General features: G+C 45.3%; 1 protein-coding gene across 2 annotated transcripts in view; it reads right to left on the bottom strand.

Moving 5' to 3' along the window:
- Window positions 1-6,881: 6,881 nt before the first annotated feature.
- The window catches only part of PELI1 (pellino E3 ubiquitin protein ligase 1), a 46,092-nt gene continuing 41,577 nt past the window's right edge, over window positions 6,882-11,396 (bottom strand). For both annotated transcript variants that reach the window (XM_062571432.1, XM_062571431.1), the window contains 3 exons: window positions 10,632-10,829; window positions 10,337-10,525; window positions 6,882-9,296 (listed from right to left, as the gene is read on the bottom strand). In XM_062571432.1, the coding sequence (XP_062427416.1) occupies window positions 8,730-9,296; window positions 10,337-10,525; window positions 10,632-10,829 (954 nt within the window). In that variant the 3' untranslated portion in view covers window positions 6,882-8,729. The remainder of the gene's footprint in view (window positions 9,297-10,336; window positions 10,526-10,631; window positions 10,830-11,396) is intronic.

Here is an 11,396-nt window from a genome sequence, read left to right as displayed (position 1 = left end):
CAAAGGGCTGCCAGAAAGAGGGAGGAAAAAAAAGCTACTGCCTTCACATCATCTGGGGAGGAACCAAGTACTCAAGTGCTAAATCTCTCCTGAAGATCCAGGTTCAAGACGAAGAGCAATGTTGTACTCCAAGGGTGGTTGAACAGAGGAACAGATGGCCTGGAGAGGTTGGAGAGCATCCATTGTTGCAGAGTTTGAAAGGATGAGGTAGATGAATGCTTGCAAGCAGAGTATGGGTAGAGCTGACCCTGCCACAGGGCAGACTAATGCTGTGGAGGATCCACGATTACCTTCTGAACAATGTATTTTTAAATCAGCTGATGCAAAGAAACTTGCATTTAAAATCTAACAGTTGGCTGATAAGATCTGGAAACCATTTTTTTTCTCCCCTTCCCTTGAGGTTGCAGGGAAATTCCCGATATCATAAAAGCCAGTACTCAAAGGAGAGTCAGAATTATCATTGTGGAGTAGCTCATCTAGCATCCATACTGGGCAAAGTAACAGGAAAGCTGATCTGAGCTTCATGTGATGAAGGACAGCAACATACTGCCAATCAACATGGGTTTTTTCCAAAGAGGAGAAACTCCCTTGTGAGAAACCTGCTTTCCTTTTCTGAGATAACAAGGCTGGCTGAAAAATGGCAGTTCTAATTGAGTTTCGCAAGACATTTGACTCAGTACAGGGTGACAAGATGACTGAAAGCTTCTAGCAGGGCACGTGATCCATCAAGCCCACATTGCAGGGTTCAGAGGTGCCCAGCCAGCAGCTCTGCTGCGGAGGTGATTGCTGACAGTGCCTATGCACCGTGGAAGGACCAGCTCTGGCAAACCGGAGCAAGGACAGCAAAGTCATTCAGAAACAGCTTCTACAGCAAACATGCTGTGTGCATTACCATTTTTTGGAGTACCAAAAAATCAAAGGAGCATGGAGGAAGTAGGGTCCTGGGTTAAACACCTCCAGGATTGGAGTCTTCCATAGCTGCTCTTCCTTCCTGGAGGAACAGGCTTTACACAAGTGTCCTGGAGGGGCCATCTCTGGCATCCTACCTTGAAACGCCTATAATTTGAACCAATTCCTAAACCACCCCCTGGAAGATGTTTGGAGCCAGCATTGCCTGAGCCACTTGCATGATAGTATTCAACATACTTTCATGGCATGAACGTAAATACAGCCTGGCTTTATTAACCAGTAGCCTAAAAAGATAAAAATATAACAAAATGCAGACGTGCACGCTCTATAAATATATTCACACTGTCACGAGGAGCACTAATCCCAAGCCTCTACGGCATGAAAAACACTCCCCTGTATAAACACTGTGCATTTGGCAGCGTTGTTTTAAGGATGCAGGGGCTGCGGTGTTTTGTTGGTTGGTTTTTTAGGGCTAGCACCATCCCCGTTCGGTGCCTTTTGCCGCGGCGCTTGCGGCTGCTCAGGCGGCCGCTCTGCCAGCTCGGCAGCCGCCCAGGAGTGCGACACGCGCCCTGACTCATCGCCGCCCAACGCGCTCACACACCTCCTGCTTCCCAGGCGGGGTGAGATTTCCAAGCGATATAGAGTGACACGTGCCGAGCAACGCCGTGAAAACACCCGGGGTGACAGCGGAGCTGAGGTCTCGGGGATGGGTAACCCTCCCTCTCCAGAAAGCTGCCCTGAATCTGTTTTTCCTGTGTCCCACAAGATGGTATTTCATGGTTTTGGTGAAATTGGCTTGCTCAGGGAAACCTGGGCCATCCCCCGCTGAAGCAGGCACGGCTGCTTCTCCATCCCACCGAGCCCCGTGCCAGCCGCGGAGCTGGTGGGAAGCACGGGACAGAGACAGGCCAGCTGAAAAATCAAGTTTTCTCCCCATTCCCCAGGGCTAGCAGAACAGATGATGGCATTGCTGGAAGCTGCGTTTGCTTTTAATTGTCCTCGCTCCACTGAATAGCTAATTCTCCCTCCTCCCACACAACAGAAAAAAAAAAGCATGCTTTTTTGGAAAGGATGAGTTGACTCGATTCCTCTTCTACAGCGCATGACAGCAAATTGCAGTTTTTAGCCTTGCATCTAAGCAAGTTTAGAATACTGGTGCATGCTTTTTCTTTCCTTTTATTTTTTATTTTTTTTAAAAAAAAAGTCTTCTCAGATCAGCTAAAAAATGTTATTCTGAAGAGAAGAGAGAATGGAAGCACTACAGGCTTTGTGTCGATTCTGGTCCTAAACCAACCCAGTGGAACAGCACCAGTAAAATTCATTTGTAGGGTGGTATATAAAGAAGTTATTTTAAAGCTCTCACAGCACTGAGGCGTGGGAGGTGCTGAGACTTGGTGGCTTTTGAGCAAGATCTGGAGAGAGAAACAGATCACCTCAGCCCAGAGGTGAAACGCTAGGTTTATGTACCCAGGCAAGGCTGATCCTTCACGTGGCTGTTCCCCAGGAGCACAGGAGAGCAATTTGTCCTACCTTGCTCTTTCCAGCTTACATTATCCAGGAGAGACTGAAGAGAAACCCTGCTCGGCTTGAAGCATAAATGGCGCATGCAAAAGCAAACAAAAATAAAGTTTTGAGAAGCTTAAGTCCAGCTAGCATGTTTCTCTGCATTAAAATACATGTCAATGGAAACACTTAAAAATCACAGTGAACATGGCTGAGAAACTGTCAAATGAAAGAAGCACGGAGAAAAGTGAAACTGGCTTATTTTTTTTTCAGACAAAGCAGAGACAAGCGCAAGGATAAAGACACTTTAAATAAGACACGCAGACAAGATGGGATCTTGGGTGTTGTTAGTGAAGAATATCCATGAGGAAGCTATTCCCCAAGTGATTTAACCATGCTCTGCACTTCTGCCTCCTGTCCAAGTACGTGAAATAGCACTTCCCACCTACCTTTCCCATGCCACGCGTGCCAGCACAACACCCGGGGACTCCTTAGGAGAACATCACATGCAAATGCTTCGCTTGGAAGGGGATGTCTTTTGTGTCATCCTAGTGGAAAGGTCTCATAAAAACAGGTGACCCCAGCATGAATTAAAGGTGTAACTCTGAAGGACTCCACTGCTGCCATATATCTGAGACAGCAGCTCTCCCTCGCGATCTCAGTTCGGAGCTGGTTATTATACATGCAGACATGGCAGAGGAAGGAAATCAGCAGACTAATAATTTACTCTTGCCCCATTCTTGCTTCTCCCAAGTGCATGCTTACATTCACTGCTGGAAACCAAACAGCGGGCTGGGTGGACCTCGCTCTACCTAAGAGCGGTTACTCTGGATTTGAACGCCGTAATACATGAGGCAAGACCCAGAGGACGACAGCGCCAGCTCTCCCAGCTCTGCCGTTCAGCTGCCCCGGGCAGCAGTGCTGCACCCACGTGCGACAAAGCATGCCGCAGCGGCGGCACGCACCCCGCGGCCGGCACAGCTGGCACAGCTACTCGGGAGCAGCAGCACTGCAGGAAGCGCCACGCCAGCTGCTTTTCCAGCTGACAGGCGGCAAAGCCCATTTCCCTGCTTTCCTCTGACCCAACCGGCTTCTGTTCCCATTCTCACTTCGCTTTTTAACGCCGGCCGTGGTTTCCAAGCACTCTCCTCCACTGGATCACTCTCATACTGCTTCCAGCATCTGTATTTGCCCCACATTTCCTCCCCCGCCAGCCCCACGGCTGTTTCCCTGCTGCTGTGTGTGACAGGGCCGTGATGGACAGAGATCCCGGGGGAGGGCTGGAGCCAGGGAGCAGACAGGGAGCTCCTCACTGCTGGAGCTGGCACTTTGCCTCTAGTTACTCATCCGCCCCCGAGCTCATTCTCAGGTGCTGCAGCCTCATCAGATGCCTCCTGCGATCCCACACAAGCCAGCACTGGGCAAGACAAAAAGACAAAAGCCAGCGACCGGCTTTTCCTGCAAAGTTGCCTGCTTGCCGTGGCAGGACGGTGGCTGCCAAGGGCCGAAGAGGGGCCGAGGCGGAAAAAAGGGAGCAGCAGCTGCCCCTGGAGGGATGGAGGCAGGAAAGTGAAGGTTTAGGTGCTGCGGACAATGACTAACACTGCTGCAGAGCCACACGCTGATGTCCAGCCTGGGCCCTGGGGCTTCCCCGCAGCCATCCAGCACACCTGCAGGCCCCGGAGGTCGCTAACAGGTATCGTGGGGGAACACACTCACTTCCTACAGCTCCATGAAGCTGCTGCCCCTTTTCTTTAAGGGAGGCGACAGAGCCAGACGAACAGCCAGCAGAAGCACCCCCTCATTTCCAGTGCAACAGCATGCCCAGGTGTTTCCCCCTCCCCGGCTCGCAGCTGAGGTTCGTCACCACAGGGTAGCATACCCCATGCAAGGTCAGTGTGGCACTGCAAACACACCCAGTGCTGAGCTGCAGCTGGCACCCCAGAAGCAGGCCTGCTCGCTCCTCCCTTGGGCACAGGCCATGGCAGCACTGGTGTTAACCATCACAGCTTGACAGGTCCTTCGCCACACTTCTTCCCAGGATGCACAGTTGTGCAGGCATCTCCTCTCCTGTACCCACAGAAAATCCTCAGAAGCTGCATTTCCAGGAAGATCACAGCCTTTGTGTTAAAGCCTATTACTATGATTAAAAACAGACCAGCTTTGCTAGTGTTTTTACAGAAAAGGAAGGCAAGACTAGGAACAGGAATCAGCCCTAAATCAGCAGCAGCCAGGCTTAACCCAATTCAGAAAACACCGTGCAGGCAGGTAACTGCAGGCACCACAGTAGCTTTATATTGCAGAACACTCTACACATTTTTACAATTGGACCTGGAAAGCATCTCTTCAGAAAGACAAAATAAGCAAGAGCAGAGTCACTATGGGATTTGCAGAGCACCTCAAACACAGGACTGCCTGGGTTACTTCACAAGGGTCATGCCATCAAACCTGCCAGGAGACAGGCGTCATTCCCACAAGTATAACAAGTCTAGCAGAGATAGGATTTAAAAACTCTCTTCCGCAGCCTCCATGGCTGGGCCAAGATTCACACGTCTCGGAGCGCCAGCACACGCGCACTCACCGATGGCTGAGTCAGCAGAGGGAAGGAGCGCTCCGCAGAGGCTGAGCTTCCCTGGCAAGGCTGCGGGTAAGTCCCCAACACCCTCCCCGTCAAAATGCTCCTGACCTCCTGCCAGTCAGCACACCAACAGCCACCCTGCTTCTGCTCTGGAAACCAAAGGGCTTCATTAGCTAGCTGCCGTGCCAAACTGCTGCCTTTTACCAATATTAAATCCATGCAATTTCCTACAGCTGAAAGGCAAATTAGCTCATTAAATAAACTGCATAAAAACATCACACAGAACTGTGCAGAACACAACAATGATGCACAAGTTGATCGCAAAAAGCTACTTGATTTTCAGTTGTCTCTATGTTATGTAGCCTGGCTAAAGGACACTGCATTTCTGCTGATCTTCACAAAACCAAGGCTAGAAAGCAGCCTATGTTTGCCTCACTTCCACATGGATTTCTGCAGCAATTCCACATACCTGCAGCCATCTCCCAGGGAACAGTCACATGCCATTTGCCACTTGCATCATCAATGCCTCTTCCCATTTGAACAAGCCTTTACAAGCAGGTTAAGGCCACAGATCTCATTTGTGTCTGTTATTGCAGGTACAAGGGACTGATTTAGGCTAAACACTGTAAGTGGAATTCATAATCATCTTAAGGCCAGCAAGACTCCACCTCTTGCTAACAAATGCACTTCCCCAGCTCCAAATTTGTTGTGTTCAGAATCAAAGGCCTTCAGGCTTTAGTCAGTTGCTTAAGTAAGAGAGATCATTTTTCTCGTCATTTGACATTTATATGTTACAGAGCACGAGACCCTCCGTTTGAATTGTTTATTGACAAACAGAAGCCTAGGGAACTCGAAAAGGAAACCAAAGTTGCTGCTTTTTGTTAAGTTTGTGTGTTTTACAGGTGGTGTTCCTCAATCTACTGAACAGCTGCTATCCTCCTGCCTTTGATAGGGGGATTTCCAGTGGCTCAGGCTCTCCAATGTCCACTTAAAAACAGGATTAGCAAGCCCATCTTGGATCAAGAAAAGCATGCAACAGGCAGCCACAGTATATAGCAAAGTATAGGGCTCTGTGAAAGTTACCTGAACATAATACTACCCCGAGAAACAGCTGAGTCTGCTGAGACTACACCTTCTTCTGTAGTGAGGCTTTCTTTTGGGGTAGGGAATGGGGGGAAGGATGGAGCATCAGGGAAGCATAAACTATCATCAGAAGGGGCAGAAGCTTGGAGACACTCCAGTGCTGCGCACGAGCCCCTCTGCTCCTTCCCCTCTACAGCTGGATGTCTGTGTGCCCAACTCCACTCCTGAGTTCAGCTATGCCCCCAGTACAGGGCAAGTACATTGCTTTCTGTGCTTACTCCAGCACAGGTCTCAGACCGTTTCCACAATTCCTCTTTGTATTACAAATATTGCTGTGTGGCTTTCATCATTTCCTTTTCTGATTTTTCATATCCCCATGGTCAAGAAGATCAGGACCAGAGAAGAAATACCGTTCTGACTTTGTGGAATATGAAATCAAGAGCTCTCTTTAACTTTTATAAGCCAAAACTTTAAGCTAATGACACTTGCATTTCATTCTTTGAAGCTTTCCCAGGGAGGAAATCAGTTAACGATCTCTTCTGAACAAGAATCTTACCTTAATGTAGGGTTAAGTATAAGACAAATTAACAAGCCATATCTGAAAGGAGCTATTCCAATCTAGAACCAGGGTGACATGCGAACTCTTTACAATTACTTGTTACCTTTATCTACACACAAACCAGACACCTTCAGTGACAGCAGAAGTGTCATCTCCAGTCAGATTTCCGATCTCTTGAAAACAACAGCAACAAAGCAACAATCCCAGAACTTCTATTTTTGAAAAGTGTTTACTCACGTAATTTGAATAAATTAATTTGCAAATAAAAATTAAACTACAGTATAATAGAGTCTGAATTAAATGATTAGAACAACTACAATACAGGGGTTTCTTGCTGCATAAGTTTCATTACTTACTGCATATAATATGGAAAATGTCAAAATCAGTTATATTTCTATGAAAAGGGAGTAACAGCAGTTACTTGTACATGACAGCTAACTGAACTTATAATACAGGTTTCCTGACACATGCATTTCCTGAGTGAACCAAACAATATATATAATTTTTTTTAATGGAGAAACAATTGAGAGTCAAAGTAAATAATTCATGACATCTAAGCAACACAGGTCTCTAAACCAAGAAAACAGCTTTGAAAAAAATTAAAGTTATGCTATAAAGTACAGAAATTTACTACTGTCAATTATACAGTACATATTTGGAAAAAAAGTATGAAGCGGGCTAAAAAAATGTTCAACTCAATCCTGGAAAGATCAGGTTGTGTATTTGCCATGAAGCATGGTGGCTTAACAGCAAAGCTGGATGTAGTGCACTGGCCTTTTCTGGTGGATACAGAAGGGAAAGGAAGGGTACAGAAAGGGGAACATTTCTGTGGTGCTGAGCAAGACCTGCTAGAGCCCACCACAGCGTGGATGGTCTTTATGCAGGCTTCTCAAACTAAGGTCTACAAGTTCTACTCGGTCCCAGCTCAAGCTCTTCTCTAACAGACTGCTGGTTGTGCCAAGTAACACGGTGATGCTAGGACACAGGCAAACACCCATTAAGTGCCAGGCTTCAACCAGGTTCTGTCTGGGGCCTAAGTGAGTATGTGTCCCTGGCTCCTTAAGGCAGACAGGCGAGCGTATGACGCCGGTTACCCATGTGCCCGAGCCTTCCAGGCTGCAATGGGCCACACTAAATGCAGAACACCCAACAGACAAGTCCCCTTTCTGGCTGCTTCTCAAGCTGGTCCCTGCTCCCTACACATGCACCTTCTCTCCCCCCAAACAGCAAGGAAAAAAAAAAAGGAGCCTTATCTTTCAGGTTTGCCAATGCTGAAGAATGAAAAACCCCTCACAAATGTTACTAATGTTAAATGAAAACATATGTTAGCATGAAGGGAGAAAAAATCCTTAATCTAGACTAAGTTGCATATTCTAAGAGTCTGGTAAATATTTTCTCACAACCAGATCTTACAGTCCTACCAAAAAGACATTTTAAGAAGTCCTTCTTAGCTACCTTTCACATGGTTAAAGCACATCTTTATGCCAACATAACTTGCATTAACTTTAAAAAGCATTTTAGCTATTCTAAGAACTCAGTATTTCAGATTAAAAAAGATTTTTCTACCATTTCTGTCTCATATCCATCTCCATCCAGAACTACTCTACACATCCAATTGCTGAATGTAACACACTATGACCATGCTACTCTAAATGCTCTAGATATTTTCAATAATAAAGATAAATAGAAAAGAGTTAATATACATGTTATATTTTACAATGTTTGCATCCAAGCTGTAAACTAATGTTCTTTGAATTATTTACCTTCCATATACAAAAAGAATGAAACAACTTTCAAACATCATGGGCATATAATTCAAAACTATTAAACTGAAGGCATTGAATTTCACTCAAGAACACTTTCTTCACCTCTTCAGAAACAGTGAATAACTAAAGCAGCAAGAGTTCTCCCCCTTCACCTTCCATTTCTTCCATTTCCAAACTTTTCTTGATAGAGAGGGATTTAGCTGTTGTAACAAAAACAAAAATTCTTCATCTTACTGCAAACCAACAAAACCCAGAGAATAAGAAAGACAGTTTAAAAATCAGAATCGCTTAGCTTATCAGTTTACTGTAGTCCTTGATAACACATGTGTTAGTCAAGAGGTCCTTGGAAAATGAGTCTGATGTAACCTTGCTCACCAGCCAGCTGATGCGCACAGAATGGACAGGCTGCATGAAACGTGTGAGTACCATGAGGAAGAGGAATTTGGGACCAGTATGCAGTTGTCTTTTCTGAGCATACATGTCCGCATGGGCTGAATGCATGAGTTGGAGGTCCTGCATCCACATAAAATCCTGCTTCACATCCAAGCCACAGAGGCACATAGGGGCCAACAGAGCGGCACATGGGACACTCTCGATCCTTGCCGTCTCTCTCTTCTTTGTTTCCCCAGTTGTGATAACCGTGAACATGGCCACAGTTCAGATACACCCATGGTTGCTTCTCATCTACAACATCTTTTCTCTTCATGCTAGGAAATGCCAAAGTATTAAATCCTACAGGACACTGAGGTCTTGCTGCATTTATTTCTTGTCTTAGTGCCTCCAGGTGTTTGACAGTAGGAGTACGTGACAGGCCTTCTGCAGTGCGCCACAGCAAGGTTGCTCCACAGAGGTCAATTAAAGAGCCATCTTGGAGTTGGTTCGTTTCGTTCTCTACCTTTTGAAGGACAGAGAGGGAGGGAGAGAAATAGCAAGAGGTCACCTAATATTATAAGAGTAACATGAGACACTTTTATTAAAAAAACACACCTGCCTGGAAGGTCTAGACAAAAAGTATGAAGCATCTACTGATGCTTAATGTCCTATACAACATACCTATATAAAACCCAGTGTCAGCTCCTGCCCACCTTTAATTTTTTTCTTCAAAACAATCCTCTTAAACAGAAAATTATCTCAAGGTGCATACAAAATTAAGGCCACAAAAAGCTCCTATCTATCCTTTATTATTCCTTTCAACTCCTTCCCAGGAGGACTCCCAACTATGCTATATGAACTGCATCAAGGAAGAATGGCACAAAGCCAGTCTTGTTTAGTCCTCCATCATATTTTAAACTGTTTTCTTCACATACATCTGTACATGTGCCCACCTAAGCCTTCTCTCCCTAAAGAAAAAAGCAGCCACCAGCATTCCTAAATGCATCACTTAGCAAAAATACATACAACACTAACATTTAAATAAGAGATCAAGTCATAGAAGTGCAGTCATCTCTCCCAGGAGGATACGCCCTGCTTTAAAAATAAGGAGAAAGCTCGGAACACCAAGGTGGAGATGGATAACCAGGTATAAAGGCATGTGTCAATAAAACTATAATTGTTCTTTATTATAGATTCTTAATTACTCTATAATAACAGGAAAAATGGGAAAACTGAAAAAGCCTAAGCTTAAGAAGGAGAGTCAGGAAAATACTCTTTAAGCACAGGACTGTCACAGCTTGCAGAAGAGCATACTAGACTACTCAGTCAACGTAGGAGAGCAGTCTAGATTTGCAGTTAAGTTTAGAGTCAAATTCTGCTAGTTATTCAGGTTAAGCAACACGTATGAAGACTCACACATACACACACACACAGAGTCAGTGCAACTAACTGCACAGGCAGTATAGGCATAGAATGAAGCACTTCTGTCTTGGCCCAAGCTACCTAGCTTGTGGCTGTATCCATTTTAAACATGCTGCATAAAACATTGGTTACTGCTCTTACCATTTTACCCCTCTGCTGAGCTGATCTGGTTTCACGGAGGCTGAACACATTCCCACACACAGATATCTCTCTCCACACCCCTGGCTTGGAGTCTTCAGTAAATCCATTACGGGGATGCATAACAAGAACTCCATTTGTGGTTAGTCCATCCATCTGCCCATCTGATGTCTTCCACTTTGCAGCTTTCTCCTAAGAGAAATGGTATCAATGAAAATTTTGATTCGTCTGAAGTTGAGTTACAAAATAGTTGAAGACTGAACCTGCATCGACCTGGGAAAAGAACGTGTTTTCTTACCCCAAGAAAGATGTTTTTTGAGGAGTCAAATCCTGCAGCATATATTCTTGCTGTAAAGGGAGGGTTCCGCTCACATATGATTCTGCAAGCAAACCTTGATATAGTGCTCTGCACGGACTGCGTATCGGAATTACTTTGACTTCCAGGAACTGTATCTGTCACAACAAAGTCTATAGGACTCTCTGTTGACCGACCAATCTGGCAAGGAGTAAAAACCACAGTGTTAGAAGTTTGACTTTGGGTGTAGTAACATTCAAACCCCAAACATTTAAGTGACCAAGAAAAAAAAAACAAAAAACATGACATTCCATTTTGAAGCATCCTCCCCTCCCAGTCTAAATTCGGGGGTCTGAAGCTTAACTGAATGAGTTATTCTACCTCCATCTGACCAAAGCTATTGTGAAGCCTAAGTACAGTCAATTGAAGGAAGGAGAAATCAAAAAATGTAATTAAGTCAAATTCAAAGGAATTTTTCATTGGAAATCTTCTCATCACAAAGGTTACTCAGGTCAGCTGACCTGGCCATAGCAGTACCAAAACAGCTAGTTAGATGGAAGAAGTGGTGTTCAGTCACTTTGCAAGCCCAGAATATTCTGAACAAAACCAAACCAGGTGGAGGCACAGATGTAGGAAAAGACTGCCCAGATCATGTCTGCTGATTCTCCAGCTCCAGTGGGGCTGGAAAGCGATTAATCTGCCAGGAAGACCAGGTACCAAATGTTTGTGGCAGAGGGTTTTACATTAATATGCATAGAACAGGAATAT

The sequence above is a fragment of the Rhea pennata genome, chromosome 3 (genome assembly GCF_028389875.1).
Source record: "Rhea pennata isolate bPtePen1 chromosome 3, bPtePen1.pri, whole genome shotgun sequence".
Classification (NCBI taxonomy): domain Eukaryota; kingdom Metazoa; phylum Chordata; class Aves; order Rheiformes; family Rheidae; genus Rhea; species Rhea pennata.
The sequence above is the reverse complement of the archived record's forward strand: the minus strand, read 5'-3'. Positions and strand labels throughout refer to the sequence as shown.